The sequence below is a fragment of the Lotus japonicus genome, chromosome 4 (genome assembly GCF_012489685.1).
Source record: "Lotus japonicus ecotype B-129 chromosome 4, LjGifu_v1.2".
In the NCBI taxonomy this organism is placed as follows: domain Eukaryota; kingdom Viridiplantae; phylum Streptophyta; class Magnoliopsida; order Fabales; family Fabaceae; genus Lotus; species Lotus japonicus.
This window is the reverse complement of record NC_080044.1, coordinates 18,575,784-18,593,169: the sequence shown is the minus strand read 5'-3', so window position 1 is coordinate 18,593,169 and position 17,386 is coordinate 18,575,784. Positions and strand designations below refer to the sequence as shown.

The following is a 17,386-nucleotide window of genomic DNA, read 5'->3' as shown; positions in this document are numbered from 1 at the left end:
CCTGGAGTTTCTACAGACTGCTAAAGGGTTGTTCATGCATCAGAGAAAGTATGTGATGGAAGTTTTGAAGAAGTATCATATGTGGGACTGCAATAGTTCTGAGGTTCCAACTGAGGTGAATCTCAAACTTGATAAGTGTGTTGATGAATCTTCTGTGGATGGCACTGAGTATAGACAAATGGTGGGGAGCCTAAGGTTTATTTGTCATACTAGACCAGAAATTTCATTCAGTGTAGGCATGGTGAGAAGGTTTATGAGTGAGCCAAAGCACTCTCACTTAGTGGCTGCCAAGAGAATTCTGAGATACCTTAAGGGTACCTTGTCCCATGGCATCTGATTTCCATTTCAAGAAGAGAAGATTGGGCTACACCTTGTAGCCTATTCAGACTCAGATTGGTGTGGTGATTTAGTGGATAGGAAGAGTACTATGGGCTACTTATTTGAGTTTTCTGGAGCTCCTATTTCATGGAGTTCAAAGAAACAATCAGTAGTGGCTCTCTCAACTTGTGAAGCAGAATATATCTCTGCTTGTTCTGCTGCCTGCCAAGCACTTTGGCTTCATACTGTGTTGTTGGAGCTGAAGATTGATGTTGGTGACCATGTGGACTTACTTGTGGACAACATGTCTTCAATTGATCTCTCTAAGAATCCTATAGCACATGGTCGCAGTAAACATATAGAGACCAAGTTTCACTTTCTTAGAGATCAAGTCTCAAAAGGGAAGATCAAGATCAAGCATTGCAGAACAGAACTTCAACTGGCTGATATCATGACCAAACCTCTGAGAGCTGACAGGTTTAAGGAGCTAAGGAAGTTGATTGGTGTTACTTCCATTCAGTGAGAAATCTTATAGCTAAGATGGTGAAGTAGTGGATAGTGATGGCGGGTTTTTTCAAGCATGTTTCATGTTGTTTTTTTACTGCTTGAACTGTTAGCTATTTTGCATTATGGGGGGGGGGGGGTGTTAGGAAGTAATACAAAATAGGCTTTTAGGGTTAGCCTTTGTGATGTGTGATTAAGTCATTAATCATTAGCATTAAAGTTGTAATATAGTGTTGACTATATAAAGAGTAATTAGTGCTTGTAACACACGCAGAAAGCAATAAAGATTTTTACCCCACTTTTGACTCTTCTCTCTCTCTTAGTTAGTTTCCTTCCGTTAATCAAATCCCAACAACTACTTTGCTCGGTAATGGGTATCACAAAGTCGTAAGGGAATTGGTTATGTGCTACAATAGATGAAGGGAACAACAACGAAGTGAAAACAAAAAAAAATTGGAATTGTGAGAAGTATTTAGAAAAGGGAATTTTTGGAGGGTCGAGGAGTTCTATTATAGATTTGTGGGTTTAGATCAGTGGGTATGAAGAACAGGGGAAGCATGATGTTTTTAAGAAAGATGATGAAGAAGTATGATATAAATATATTTGTGTTCATTAATATTCTAATATATTGTGTAGCTCAACCGATAAAAGTAGTGTTTTGCTGATTCAAGGTCTTGGGTTCAAATCCCCCCCCCCCCCCACACTCATCCTACGTAGGATGCTGACGTGACATTTAACAACCATATCATTCATTTTTAAGAGTAGGGACGACATTTTCACAAAGTTGATACATCAGGGGCATGAAATGAACCAAATAAAACAAAACTTGTAACCCTACCCCAATGTCATTCCTAATTATATATTGAAACCTGTACTATTCTCTCTCTCTCTATCTCGTTTTTTTCTCTTTCATTCAGTTCATTTTCTCTGTGCAAACAACTGCTCCTTTCTTCTCTCCCTCCATCTTCGATTCTTCCTCACAAGACAGAAACAACGCCATGCACCACTATAAAAATACACACACATGAAAGATAATTTTTGGCATTCAAATGGAAGGGTTATCAGAATAAATTTGGAGGGTTAGGGTTTGTGCTATAAAAGGAGATGAGTACCCACTCCTACAGGATTGCTGTTTTAATTTTATGGAGGTATATCTGCAACTCATAAATTTAGATAACGAGATTATAGTGTATGTTATACTTGAGTATGATTATATTAGAGATTTGAGTACATAATTGGGGACTTCGTAGTTTCTCATGGGTAGTATGACATAAGATAATTATTGCTGAAGGTTGAAGTTGATTTTTGGTGTTCAGATTTGACGGCTAGTGGTTCGTTCATTCGGCGTGGAGTTGTTGAGAGCGGTTCAGTCGATTCGTCATAGTTGTGAGTGATTTTCAACTACTGTGGCATATTTTAATTGTCTTATAAGTGATATTTTAATTGTTCTATCATATTCCCTATTTATCTAAACTGGGGAAGCATGCTTTGAAGTTCTTAAATTCTTTGAAAGCTGATTTTATGAAGTTAATTTTGAATTTTCTTATGAATTGATATGAGAAGAGAATTTACATTGATTTGATTTTGGAATTATGTGAAATTGATTGTGAACTTGAAAAGCTTTGATGAGCATTGAAAAGTTGATCTTGAGATTGTTGATGAGACTTGATATGGTTTGAGAAAATGGTTTTGGGGATCCTTGATAGAACCTCGTAGCCGTTAACGGAGGTAACAGCCTAGGTGCACCTAGTTAGTTTGATTCCGGGAGGAGAGGCCTATCTGTTAGATGGTGCCGCCAGTGCACAGAGAAGGATATCAACGAGATGTAGCTTCCCCTAATGATATGATACGATACAACATGTGATATGAGAGAGAAAAAAGTTATCTGCTAGATGAAGTCGCCCCTATCGCAGAGGCCATCCTTAGGAGGAGATGTGTATCAGCGAGATGGAGCCACCTCACGGTTCTAAATGTGTGACCCTATATTAAATTTCTAATTTTGAAATTTTTTTCATATGATTGACATGATTTTTATCCAGTTTCATTGAAATGGTTATTTATAAACTTTGCAGTTTGATGCTCTTTTATTTGAAATGGTTCTTATTAATATTAATATATTATCCACACTGAACTGATAACGAAAAACTCGTGCTTGAATTGTTTCTCCTTCCTGTTCATGGTGGTTGTTGACTCCTCACTAAGTCTTTGTGACTTACCCCATTCATTATCCCCCCCCCCCCCACAGATTCCCAGGCAACTAAGTAGCATGCTCGTGTCTGATTCAGATCATTCAATTATCTTATTGGTAGGCCTCCTTTGGCTGGTGGCTCGATTGGTATCTTCTATTTGATTCTAGTTATCTGCAACTATAGGGAGTTTTATGTGGATTTGAATTTGGGATTGTTATTTATTGTTTTAAGAGCTGGCACTTTAGTGCTCAAGTTGATTTTATAAATTTTTTGGAAAATGATTCTATGAGACGAGGCTTGTCAGGCTAGGGTGGTAATCTGTGCGCCGATCACAACTTAGGATTTTGGGTCGTGACAACTACACAACCAATCGAATAAAGGGGTTGGTCTTGTGTCCAGGATGGATCTACGTTTATTTTGAGAAAATCCTCCATGGGCGGGTGCCAAGGTTCTTTAGCAGGTATGTCTTTTGTAACACCCCACTTTTCGTTATTAGGTTATTTATTATTTTATCTTAATTATTATTATGCTATATGGTAATTTGATGAATTATGTGATTATAATTTAAATCTCATGTGTTATAGAATAAGATTTAGATAAATAAGTTTGTTAGGTTTTTGTGTGAGTAATTGAGAGTGGGGCCCATTAGTATGCCTATTTAAGGGATATGAGTGAATTAGAAAGAGAGAAATCAGAATTTGAGAATTGGAGAAGTTAGCAGAGGAGAAGAAAAGAAGCGTGAAAGAGAGAAGGGGAGAAAAGAGAAGAAAAAACCTAGAATTTGATCTTCAAGAGGTAAGGGTTTGAATTTATCTTGTATAATTGTAGAATAACAGAGGTTGAGTTTAACATGAAGGAACCCTCATCTTTTTTGAAAATTCAGAACTGAGAGACTGTGTTGAGTGTTAACATGTGGTGAGAAAAATTGATTTTGAGCGAAATTGAGGTTCCGGGGAAAATTGGGTTCTGTTATGTTTTGCCCGCAGATACCCTAACAGTCTGTGTTGTAGAGAGCATAACTCTCTCTACAGAATTCCAAATTGAGTGAAACCAATTTTATATGAAAGCTAACTCATAGGGCTATGTTGGGTAATATTTTCATAATTTTTCGATTGTTGTTCAATACCGGAATCATTTGCAAGTTTATTCTGTTTCTGCCCGCAGACACCCTAGCAGCCTGTGTTATAGAGAGCATAACTCTCTCTACAGAATTCCGAATTGAGTGAAACCAATTTTGTATGAAAGCTAACTCATAGGGCTATATTGGGTAATATTATCATAATTTTTAGATTACTGGTTCAATACCAGAATTATCTGCAAGTTCACTCTGTTTCTGCTCGCAGAAACCCTAACAGCCTGTGCTGTAGAGACCATAACTCTCTCTACAGAATTCCAAATTGGGTGAAACCAATTTTATATGAAAGCTAACGTATAAGGCTATGTTTGGTAAAATTTTCATAATTTTTGGACTGCTCATTTAGTACCAGGATTATATGCAAGTTTGCTATGTTTCTGCTTATTTCTGAGATTGATTCTGAAACTGATTCTAGTAATTGATATGAGACATTTGATGATTTTGTGTTGCTATTTTGTCAGTGGAATAGTGAATGATTTGATAATTGTATTGAAGTGTTATTTTGTGCAATTTTGGTGTGATTTCCGTTATGGAATTTGGTGAGAAAATATGTTATATATTTGGGGCTGGAGTGGTCTCAAATTGCATGTTTTAATTTATGAGTTTTTGCACGAAATACACTTCATTTAGTCAAGAGGCAACGTGTCGGTTTTCATCGGAAAACTGAGGTTTGTCCCAGAACTGGCGTGGTTCTGGAAGTCTGGAGTGGACTTCATTGGTGGTTAACTGTCTGGAGTGGACGCGGTGATACCGCTAAGGTTAACAATTGGTACCACATGCATACATTAGAGTCTCACACACTAAGTTTCACGTTTTCAGTGGTTTTATGTGTTTGGTGATTTGTTGGTGAATTGTTTTGCTGTTGTGGTAAAGTCGAATTATTATTTTTCTTTAAGCTTATAATTTTTCGAAACATTAATAAGAATTGTGAAACTGTCTTGAGAGAAAATATTATAATCACTCAGATTTTAAAGTAAAGGTGAAGAGTTTATAAAGCAGGATCTGAATTGTTTACTTGCTCTTTGTTATGTTATATTTTATACAATGTAAGTTCTTACCCTTCTGTTGGAATGATGTTCTATGCGACATCGCTCAGGTACAGGAGGTAGAGATGTGGCTCATGAGGAGTAGCTTCGGAGAGTCTTAGCTTACGTTATTATTATTATTATTATAAAATAAGTGTCTTGCTCTGTAATGTAACACTGGTTAGATATGTTACGTTACTTTTACATTTATGTTGAGAGGATTTTATAATCTCTTCTTATGGAAGTTGTTGAATAATTTTCTAAATGATGGCGATGTCGTACTGTTGACGGCCGAAGTGCTTATGAAATTCAGTTCTGAGTATGATGAATTTTATTGGAATATCATGGAAGATAAACCTATTTAAATAAGTGATTTTATGCATCTTAGGATTATCTGACTGGTTTAGAAATTTCATTGGCAGGAATAATTCATTCTTTGAAAAGCATATGAACTTATAAATTTTCAAACACAATCAGTGTTAATTTTAATGAGTTTTCGTGAAGAAGTGTAATACTCCCTTGATATGTTTTTAAACTCTGATAAACGTTTTTAAATAAAACAATGGGAAAAAGGGGGTGTTACATCTTTATTTCTTTCCTCACTGGTTCGGTTTTTAGGGTCCCTCAGGTTTCAAGGTTTGCACAATCTCGCATCAGGCTCTGAATATTATTGACAACCTACTGCGGATTTGGTCTTTTAGATTGAAACGTAGCACGAACCTTTCTTTCCAAATCTCCCAAATAGTACACCCTAGAGCTATAGTGTCTGTCTCTTGGCTGTTGGATTGCCCTTTAATTAACTGGATCTTGATGAGCATCCATCTATCCAGAGAGGACAAGCCTTGAATTGGTATGCTCCATTACAGGGGTGACGGCTTTGGTCTAAAGGCAGAGTAGAATAGCCTGCTCAATTGTTTCAAGGGCATCATTGCACACAGGGTACCTTCCATCTGCATGCATAGTTCGTATGTGGAGGTTCTTATAAACTGGGACCGCGTCATTGCAAGCCTTCGACATAAACATCTTGATGGCCTTTTGTAATGTCTCCCCCCCCCCCCTCAGATCTCCTTCCACATTTCCTCTGGTATTGTGTGTGAAGGATTGGTTTCTGGCCCCCTTTGCCTTGCTTTCAACCTAATGGAGTGATATCTAGACTTGATGTTGTACTCACCATTCTTCGTGAAGGGGCAGACTAGTGTATCCTCCCCACCCGGGAGTCCCACTGGGGTCTGTAGGATTTTCAGGGCAGTGTTACTAGGCAACATGTCTCTTATTTTCCTACCATCCCAACCACTGAGTGCTTGGTCCTTCAGTTCACTGACTCACATTTCAGGGCTTATCCCATCCAAGTTCAGAACCTTTCCATCCCAAACGATCTTCTCCCCGGTTCCAACTCCCCATCTGCAGTTTCTGCATAGGACTTATTTCCCCTCCAATATGCTCTTCCATATCCATGAGGACTTGCCCTTGTTCTTAGTGTCCAGGAAGTCTTGGTTGGGAAAATAGATAGCCTTTAGTTTCCTCCCCAACAGGGATCCTCCAAGCCTGTTTAGCCAACTACGCTAGGTTCTGATGCTGAAAATCTCTGAAGCACATGCCTCCCTTACAGCCCCTCCAACTTTTATTGTGTATCCCTCTTTCTTGCTTATGGCCCCTCCGCCAGAATTTAAAGACACACCCATTCAATTGCTTGCAGAAAGTCTTTGGGAACTTGACGATGACCATCGCAAACGTGGGTATGGCTTGCACTACAGCTTTGATCAAGACCTCTTTCCCCCGCCTGGCTTGCACTACTACTTTCCATCCCTCCATCTTCCCCATAACTCTCTCTTTGATCTAGTTCAGTGAGCTAATTTTGTTCAAATTCCCCGTACTCTCTAAAGTGATAAACAGCCATATAAAAAAACTCATACAGCTTTTTGTACAAAACTTTCATACATTTTTGCTCAATATTTATTTTTGGTCCACGTTTTTTACTTGGTTCAAAGATCTACTCAGTTGCCACGTGACGTCAAGTCCAAGCCCAAAGACAGGATAAAAGCCGTAAGGAGATGAGAAAAATATAACCACACATTATCCTCAGCCAAAGCAATGGACACCACCTCCCTCTCTTCAAACTCACCTTCCCTCATCTTTCTCTCTAGACGTTCACTCCCATCAACCAGGCACAACCAGATCCTCCTGCATCAACGCCATGGTTCTCTCAGTTTCAACCCCATCACATGCACTAGCAGCAGCGGCAGCAATACAACTGATGATGATGCAGATTCAGTTCAAGCACCCACCAAAACACCACCTGTGGAACTAAAGCTCCGGAGAAGTAGATCAAGAAGGCAAGCCAAACTACAAAGAGAGAAGAATGGAGCAGTCTCAAACAGCATGCAAACCTTAAATGCAAAGGCTTCAGAGAAACCTCCTAAGAAATGGGAGGACATGAGTTTGACTGAGAAGGCAATAGAGCTGTATGTGGGAGAGAAGGGTGCTCTGTTTTGGCTCAACAAATTTGCTTATGCTTCAATCTTCATCATGATTGGGGCTTGGATAGTGTTCAGGTTTGTGGGTCCTGCGCTCAACCTTTACCAGCTGGATGCTCCTCCACTGGCTCCTACTGATACATTCAAGGGACCTTCCTGATGTAAAGATGATCTAGGATTATGCTACTCTGCTTCCTCAACAGAGAATTTGGTTTGCCTTTTACCATGTTTCTTACAAAGATTGTGTACTTTGGACAATGTATGTGCAACTATCAAGGAGCACAAAAAGCGATAGTTTTTTTGTTAGAAGAGAGTTGCAATGATAACAGATATTTCTTTTATTTTTTTCTCTTAAATTCTTGGACTATGTCTTGGAATCAACTAATAGTACATATGGATCAACTTATTTTTCCTCAATCAATTTTGGTACCTCAAATTAGCTTCTCCCCATAATTGATTGGGTCCTTAGAATTAAATGCATAATTATTTCCAAACATGTTATAAGCACACCCAAAAATCAGTACATATTTTACAATCTACAAAAATACAGGTACTTATGATGCAAAACGTGAGTAAGTACCATAGTGAAGACCTAGTTTAGTTATATAGAAGTTTCTCTTGAAGAAATATGATACAAAATCATTCATGTCTACTTTACCCTCAAGCTTAAACTTTTGGGATTGGTTCGTGACATGATATCAAAGCTTTTATGACTAACGGTATATATGCGTACATCCAACCACATTCAACTCCAATCCTTAAGAATTCTTGAGAATTCTTGCTTTCACATGTTGTGCTTGCTTGGAAAAGTGAGATCACAGTTTCAAAAGCAAACAATCTAAACCAAACATGTTTTTAAGTGGTCTTGAATAAAAATTAAAATTTCAGCAAACAAGCAGGCGGGTCTATGATTTGTTCACACTTTAAGCCCAAAGGACTCTTGCGTGATAGGCGTGTAAGAAATATAATATAAAATTATTCATGTGTCTATGTGTCTTTTATCTAGATGTTTAAGCTTTAGGATAATTGGTTAATGAAAGTATTGCGAATTTTATGCAAACTCTCAAGTTCGCAGTTATTGACAAATAGCATTGAAACTCAGCGGAACACTAATATCAAAGTCTGGGCATATGAACTGAAGGGCATCAACGTACCACCAATACACTAGTGAACCACAATCTTATAAATTATAACAATATAACTGAAATTTGAGGAGAAGACAGAAGGGATAAATGATCTAATCAGGTGAATACAATAATCATAACTCATTCAAAATGCTCTGTTAGAAAGAAAAATTTATAAAATCATAAAACTTCTGAAAGAAAACAAAATACAATGCCACTGAGCATAAATCACTTATGTCTTAGTGCGAAATATAATGAGCCTGTTGAAAATTTGGCAAAATACAAGCTAAATAATCAAAAGCAAAACTCCCCAGACCCAGGCCAAGCAACAATATAACTAAAAAAATTCAACATTACACAACATTGACGGGTTGCATGGGGGCCACTCGTTGGGTTTTACACCTGCAAATTATGAGCATTGGTTATTCAATGAAGTGAGTGATGGCGAATGTGAACATGTTAAATGGATTCAAAATGACTAGCATAATTTTGTCTTCAACCAGAGGGCACTCAACTTGCCTTCTAAACCTATATATAGACATATGAAAGAGATAATAACCTGTTACAGTGTAGTCTGGAAGCATAATTATGATTGTTGCAATTTGTGCACATCCAGTCTCCACTACGCCATTGCTTCGCTCTGATAGGTAAATATATTTAAATTGTGAGCCCAGGATAGTGGCATCATTAAGAGTTAAGATGTATAATTACAAAGATAACAAATACATCTTCAATCCATAAATGTAGCTCGGGGGAGAGGAATTAGTTACCCTTTTCCAAGGAGTGCTGGAGTAGAAACTTGAGGTGGAAGCAATTGGGGCATTGGCAAACTTGGAGCGGTACTTGAGTTTATACCGGGATAAGAAGGGAATACTCCAGGTTTAGGATCTGCGCTGTTCCCCACTGCTTGCTCTAAACTTGTAAATGTGTGCTGCCGATCATTTGTCTATAAAATAGTTAAGTGTAAGACTAAAAGTAAGAATATAAGTGGAGGAGAAAATTAAAGAGTTGTCAAGAGAATTTAAAAAATTAGAAAGAGAGCAGGTATACTATCAAGAGAAATTTAAGCCACAGAAATGAAAAAGAGACGAAATCCTTACAGTTCCTACATTCAATCTCTTGTTGTCCCAGTCATAAACCAATTCTTCAGAAGCTAATCGTTTTGTCCCAAGTGCTTTACACCAAAAAGTGAAAACAGCATGAAGTTTAATATCCATTCGCTTCAAAAAAAATTCATTCCACATACTAAATAACCAATAATATTCTTATGAGCACAATGAGCAGACATATCATAACCATAGTAGTCAATCCCGGATAGCAACGCGTAGCGGCCGACCCCAAAAGTGGGATAGCGGGATGGCCGCTATTTTGATTTTTTATATATAATTTTATATAATTAATAGTATAATAGTATATACATACAACAGCTAAAAAAATGATCAATATAACTTAAAATCTAGAATAGATGAGATGATAGAGAAGAGAGGAGGAAGAGGATGCCACGCGAGAGAACCGGTAACAAAATGAATTGTTTGAGAATAGAAAATTAAAGAGGAAAAGAAAGGAAAGAAAAAAAAAAAAAACAGAGCAGAACAGAGGCCCAAGGGCAGTGGTCGCCGGAGATAGGCTGAAAGTCACCTCACAGAGTTCGCCGGAAGTTGGACGGTGCTTGTCGGTGGTCGGCGGTGGCCATGGGTGCTGATCGAAGGTGGCTGAAGAAGATCGCACAGTGGCCATGGGTTCTGGTCGCTAAAGAAGAAGATGAATAGTGAGAGAGATGAAACGCGTGTTTCATTTATTTATGTGCAAAATCCCAAAAATGCCCTCAAAGTTTAACCTAATTATAAAATTTCAAGGGCAATTTAGGTTTTTCCACAACTGTAACTTATCTTCTTCTTGTGGCGCCGCGATCTCGCGCGATAAGGCCGCGATCTGGCCGCGATTTGCGGCGCGACAGCCGCGACGGCGTTTCGCGACGCGATGGCTTCAGAATCGCGGCGAGGGGCCGCGATCGATAACTAAGATCATAACTCAGTATACTCTTAAGACTAGTGCACTTGAAGCTAGTAAATGTTGATAAAAGAAACAGCTTTGCATTACAAAACTAAAAGTAAAATCTAAAGTAGAGAAGGAAACCATACCAGGTGGAAAAGCATCACACTTTTTACACTGCAAATCATTTCAACATTTGAATCAGGAAAAAAAACTGATACTTAAATGCTTGTAAAGCTCAACATAATTTAGACGTATAATTCAAGACCATACCTGTGAGCGTGATGAGTAGTTATGGAAACCACAGTTACAGATCCAGTCCCCATTGCGCCATCCTTTCGCAATAGATAGGTCCTGGCTGGAGGGGTTTACATAAGGATGTCCAGAACTATAATTTCCACCAGGTAGCCACATGGAAACTGGATGGACACCATACTTATCTGCTCCGGTAACAGGCCAATTGGAGTTTAAATGCAGTGGCTGCGGTAGCACACCATTTCCGATCAATCCATTGAATCCAATGTTCATCTTTTGTGCTGGTCCTCCTGGAGCCCTGGAAACATAATGCGGATAAGGGGGGAAAGATGCTCCGGTCATTGCAACTGCTGGCATGGCTGCTACCTCCTTTGGTTGTCCACACTTCTTGCACTTCTCTCTTGATGCATAATTGTTGTTAGTGCAACCTATGGTTCCATTGCATACAAACCCAGCCAGAGGGAAAGGAAGCCAAGCATACGCACACCAACACGTCCCACGCACACCAACCCGTCCATCCCACACAAAATACACATACAAAAAGCACAAACATCTCAACCTAGTTGATTGCAAGGTCTTTCATTCTCAAATTGAAACAGAAACTCATAATCCAAAATCACATGACATGCTAAAGTTGAACTTCTCATGATTGAAATTACGACAAACAAACTTTCACTATGTCCTAAGCTAAATACCCAGACCACATGCAGTACGTGTCCACATGAAGCAAGCAATGTTTATCAAAGAAGCAGCCAGGTAACTGGTTGCCATGACTCCACTATTCCAAAAACCTTCAAATTTAGGTGAAGACACAATATTGGCTTTATATTATATTTCTAACACGTCTCCTCACTGAAGAGCCTATTACCATTGAGCTTGAAGCGTGGCCAGTGGACAGGCTCATTTACTGTTATACCGTATCAGTGTTATCAAATCGCGACGCCGCCATTGCCCAATGTAGCGCGCTAATCCCGCTAAATAGTGGCCGAAATAGCGGATTTTTGGCTCACCGCAATGGTCCGTGATCGCGATTTGACAAAACTGTACCGTATACAGAAATTCAACTTCTTTTTTATTATTAGAATAATGAGGGCAACAAGGATCGAACTCTATATCACTTGGTCACAGAGACTCTTTTATTATATTTCTAACACTATATCTAATTCCATTTCATTCATTTTCTTTCACAAATACCAACTTAACATTGAATCTATATACATACAGTTTCCTCTATTTCCCAAGAAGTACCGCAGAATCAAAACCCCAAAGAATAAAAAATAGTGAAAGCAACAGCAAGAAAAACTAAACCACCCAATTCAGAAACCATATTCATGAGCAAGAAACATTAATCCCAAAAAAGATTAAACCTAGCAATGAGTACATAGAGAAAGAATGAAAGAGAGAGGGGTTTTGCTAACCGGTGCAGATCCAATCACCAATACGAGGGAGCCACTTGGAATCAGCAGGGGTTTTGGTATCAACGAGGAGACGGGGTTGCTTGCATCGATTGCAGAATGATCTGAAAGCGTAGTTGCGGTTGTTGCAACTGCTGCACTCCCAATCTCCTTCTCTCCCTTCCCCCATTCTTCTTCTTCTCTCAACTGCGTGTGCTTGTGTGTGTGTGTGTGAATGGGTTTCAGAGTCAACTGTGACGAGGGAATGAGAGAGAGATTGGGTTTTGGTTTTGGAGAAGAGAGGGGGAGAGAACGAAGAAGAGAAAACCGATATGATATTACTCATGTTAATAAAAAGTGTAATTATATTTTTGTTCTAGATTTTTTTGCCAAGGCCCATTTCAATTTTAGGCCTATGCTTGAAAGAGGAAGTTTGGCTCCAAGTGGATGATCATATTGTACTTGGGGGTTTCTTTATCAATGTGAGTATAATCTCTTGATTTTGAAAATTGTACATCATCATGGTTATGAATACTTGGTTGTCTATGGGGATTCGGTGGGGATTAGTGATTGCTCTGTGATGGAATAATTAGATCATTGAATTTATTGGTTTAAATGTGTTTATGTAGTTTGTCTCTGAAATTTATTTGTGTTCTTAAGAGGTGTGATGATTGAGAAGAGTGTTTGGAGCTCGTCAGGGTGGACTTCAAAGGTTTTCTTTGCTATTTTCTTGAACATCTAGTGCATGAGTGCAAGGCAAGTATGGATGTCATGTTTCTGACCTAGCCGTTGGTGCATGACACAATGCACAAATATGGAACTTTCTCAATCATGCAACTGAGTACATTGCCCTCCCTACCCCTCAAACACAATACTTGAATTAAGAGGAGTGCTTACCACTTGAGATAGTTTATGCCACAAGTGAAGCCTGACAACTTATGTAGGCTTAAGTATTTTCCACATTATTTAAAATTAGATCGTACCACAGACAGTTCAAGCAATGAATCAAAGAACGTTCAAAATCAAAGAAATCATTCATGAACCGAAAAAACTTATGGTTCAGCAGTCTCGGTTCAAAACACTTTGCAATTTGTTTTACCTTATTTCTGCCTTTTAAGTTACTCTTTATTGTTAGACGCCACCTAGACATCTTCCTGAAAAAGTAACTGAGCTATGTCAAAGACTTAAAAAACAAGAGGATTAAACTGGACAATTCCTTTTTATAAGTCATCTATTATTTTGTGTGAATCAGCCTTTGATATTCTTTTATTACCGTTGGAATCATGGCTACTATTATGCAATATCTCATATTCATTCATTTAATTTAATTGATTGATTTTTAAATCAATTTAATGTTGTCCTACGGATGTTGCAACAAGATAAATTAGCACTGGCTATGATAGCTATAAGGGACAAGGTTATTAGAGAGGAAAAAATCAATTATTTCCTCATTCTTCTACTTATTCCATTCTCCTGTTCTTGCAAGATTCTTAGACTTTCTCGATTATTCCAGGGGCGTGTTCCAAAAGGTAAAGAATTGTACTTTTATTACTACATATGATTCAAGTACAAAGCTAATGAAAACAAACTTAAGCTAAAATCCTAACTCTAGAAGATGGAAAGAAAAAAATTTCTCTCCCTGAACATGTGCGTGCGCGCAACGTGCGTGCTTGCAACATGCATGCGGCGTGTGGGCAGTGGCGGAAGCAGGAATTTAACTTCGGGTGGCCAAGAGTAAATTGCATATCATTTACAAGACATAATAAATGGCATAATAATAACCCTCAAACCAAGCTAGCTTCCTTCGACATGGTCTGACACATTTGATCCGGTCGACCGGTGTCTAAATTAGGTTTTTTGTTTGTTTTGGAAACAAGTGTCTAAATTAGGTTGGTTTCATAAATAACGTATGTGCACAAAATGATTGAATTTTTTTCTTAAAGTGAAAATGATTGAAATTGGTTTGTCTTAACTTCTTTATTCTTCCAACATATGGTTGAATCCTAACTCTAAACATTTGAAAATTAAGAACTTTAGGTGTGATGACATGTCCTTAATTTGTGTCACTAACCTTTTTGACAATAATGTCCCTATCTTATTTTCCCATTATGATAATATAATCTCATATAAAACACTCAATCTGATTGTGTGGGAGATGATTATTTAAGTTGTAAGACAACTCAATCATCCTCTCCCGAAAAGCTAAATAGCGTGAGTCTCGTTTTTCAAAAAAGTGGTAAATTACACAAACCCAACAAATAATATAAACTAAAAGTACAACTACAGCTATAATCGTCGAGAGCAGCACACCAGGATGTCAATCCCCATCGACTGTGTTGCCCCAAGCAGACATCTTCCTGAAAAGGTAAAGTCAACGGGACTTAAAATAAAAACAAGAAGAGGATTAAACAAGAACGTTTTTTGAAGTAATTAAAGTAGAACTTGGAAAAGCTATTTTGGAATTTTCTTCTTAGAGATTTTGGTATTTTTGGTTTTATATTTTACTAATTTTTACGTTAATTTTTAAGAAGCCAGAACCCCAGTGTTTTTATCTGAAGACCATTTACTTTAATTATATAAACGTCCAAACAAGTTTTAATACATGTATATATTAAAAGAAGGTCATACATTAAAAGGTGTACTTCATGCAATAATCGATGTGTCCCCTTGAAGAAAAGCCTTTATTGTAAACATTTGGTGATTTGAAGCGTTACTAGTGATTATACCCGTGCGATGCACGAGGTCTAAATCATTAATTTCGTTGAAAAATTTATGACTAATTTAATTCAACAATGGTTCATTATTTTATTATTATTTCACGGATCACAACGTACCTCATATATTTATATTATTTATTTTTTAAATTTTAAATTAAAACAATGCTCTAACTACAATTTATTTAATTAATATTTATAACAATAAGATTTAGATTTAATTAATATTTAAATCCGGACAAAGAGCTACGTAAGAGAAGCAGAACCAGATCTCGGTGGTCAAAACTAAGTATACAAATAGGAAATAAAACAATGTTACCACTACTCCTGATTTTAACTTGTGCGATGCACGGAAACTAAATCATTGATTTCGTTTTGTTTTACATCAAAAATTTGTATCAAATGCATCAAACAATATAATTAAGATTATTTATGTAGTGAAGATGACCAATCAATCAGTCTGACAATATCATATATATTTATGTTTGGTATAATAAAATTAAACAATAATTAAAATTCATTTGATAAGAAGCTATTTTGCTCCAACCCATGGTTTTTTATTTTACTGTTACCCGGGTTCCACCATATCCACCTAATTTAGATTTAAAATTTAATATATTTTTTAAATAAATTTAATAATAAATCAATACACCAACTAAAAGTTAATTAAATTAAAATTTATAACAATATAATTTAAAATTATATTTTAATTTATATTCAAACCGAATGTAATAGTAGGTTAAATTTGATTAAATTTAATCAATATAAAGAGATGCTATGAAAATACCAATTCACAATTTGCAGGTCATGATTATATATAACATGTAGGGAAGATGGACTTATGAGATTAGTTATTTGGTTTGGATCTTGAAATAAAACATCACATGTATAGCTTCAGGGTGCTGACAAACTAAGCCCTCGTTTGGAAACACAGCTTAATTAAGTGTTTATGACATAAGCGCTTATTCATAAGCTATTTTAAATTTTTTATTGAAATAAATTGAAAATAAGCTATATATAAGCATAAACTCTTTTTCATAAGCTATCCCTAGTAGCTTATGAAAATAAGCTCAAAACAACTTATGGTAGGTCATAAGTTGTTTGTATAAGCTCTTCCAAACACTGACATAAGAACTTATGATGTTAGATAAGCTCAAATAAGCTCTTCCAAACGGGGCCTAAGTGAATGCTGATGAGATTAGAGATTTTGGTATTTTTGAATATTTTTGGTTTTATATTTTACTAATTTTTAGTTAAATTTTTAAGAAGCCCAGAACCCCAGTGTTTTTATCTGAAGACCATTTACTTTAATTATATAAACGTCCAAACAAGTTTTAATACATGTATATATTAAAAGAATGTCATAGATTAAAAGGTGTACTTCATGCAATAATCGATGTGTCCCCTTGAAGAAAAGCCTTTATTGTAAACATTTGGTGATTTGAAGCGTTATATTGATTCAAGGCAATTGAACTTGGGAATTTAGGGCTCAAAAAAGGCAATGCATGTGCCTAACTGGTGATTCCAACACATAAAAGTATGAATGAAGTGGATGTAGGTGAATTTGAATGAAGTGTCTTCAAAATTGTGTAGAAACTTAACTTTACAGTGTAAATTCGCTTGGAATGACTTTCCTTCCCAATTGGAAGAAGATGAAGATGAGTTTGCAATGTTGATGAAAAAACCGACTTACAGGGTGTGACGAGGAGACGTGGTTTTTTGCATCGATTGTAGAAAAGCGTAGTTCCGGTTGTTGCAACTGCTGCACTCCCAATCTCCCTCTCTCCCTTCCCCCATTCTTTCTTCTTCTTCTTTTCTCTCAACTGTGTGTGCTTGCTTTTGCGTGTGAATGGGTTTCAGAGTCAACTGTGACGAGGGAATGAGAGAGAAATTGGGTTTTGGTTTTGGAGAAGAGAGGGAGAGGGGAACGAAGAAGGGAGAACCGATATGCTATTACTGATGTTAATAAAAAGCTAGATTAATAATGTAATAATATTTTTATCATTATTTTTGTTCTAAATTTTTTTGCCAAGTAGATTTTTGTAGACCTGGCCCAAGGCCCATTTCAATTTTAGGCCTATGCTTGAAAGAGGAAGTTTGGCTCCAAGTGGATGATCATTGTACTTAGGGTTTTCTTTATCAATGTGAGTGTAATTTCTTGATTTTGAAATTGTACATCATCATGGTTATGAATATTTGGTTGTTCATGGGGATTCGGTGGGGATAAGAGTTTGTTATGCGGTGGAAGGATTAAATCATTGA

The 17,386-nt window shown here is 37.1% G+C and overlaps 2 protein-coding genes across 2 annotated transcripts; one reads left to right on the top strand and one right to left on the bottom strand.

Moving 5' to 3' along the window:
* The first annotated feature begins 7,228 nt into the window (after positions 1-7,228).
* Positions 7,229-7,986, top strand: LOC130715816 (uncharacterized). Its single transcript, XM_057565940.1, has one exon. It carries the CDS (start codon positions 7,263-7,265, stop codon positions 7,803-7,805), a length of 543 nt encoding a protein of 180 aa, XP_057421923.1. The 5' UTR covers positions 7,229-7,262; the 3' UTR covers positions 7,806-7,986.
* An 888-nt stretch (positions 7,987-8,874) lies between these two features.
* On the bottom strand, positions 8,875-12,747 carry LOC130711708 (ranBP2-type zinc finger protein At1g67325). Its single transcript, XM_057561424.1, has 7 exons — positions 12,435-12,747; positions 11,035-11,444; positions 10,911-10,938; positions 9,870-9,943; positions 9,540-9,715; positions 9,329-9,409; positions 8,875-9,171 (listed from the first exon to the last, which is right to left on the bottom strand). Exons 1-7 carry the CDS (start codon positions 12,598-12,600, stop codon positions 9,123-9,125), a joined length of 984 nt encoding a protein of 327 aa, XP_057417407.1. The 5' UTR covers positions 12,601-12,747; the 3' UTR covers positions 8,875-9,122.
* Positions 12,748-17,386: the final 4,639 nt, after the last annotated feature.

Bases quoted from the DNA above. Each gene is read 5' to 3' on its own strand.
- LOC130715816 (XM_057565940.1), top strand. From the start codon at position 7,263: ATGGACACCACCTCCCTCTCTTCAAACTCACCTTCCCTCATCTTTCTC.
- LOC130711708 (XM_057561424.1), bottom strand. From the start codon at position 12,600: ATGGGGGAAGGGAGAGAAGGAGATTGGGAGTGCAGCAGTTGCAACAAC. The intron at 9,944-10,910 runs GTATGGTTTCCT...TTTGGTGTAAAG, and splicing joins GTGTGATGCTTTTCCACCTG to CACTTGGGACAAAACGATTA. The intron at 9,172-9,328 runs GTTATTATCTCT...CATAATTTGCAG, and splicing joins TCCAGACTACACTGTAACAG to GTGTAAAACCCAACGAGTGG.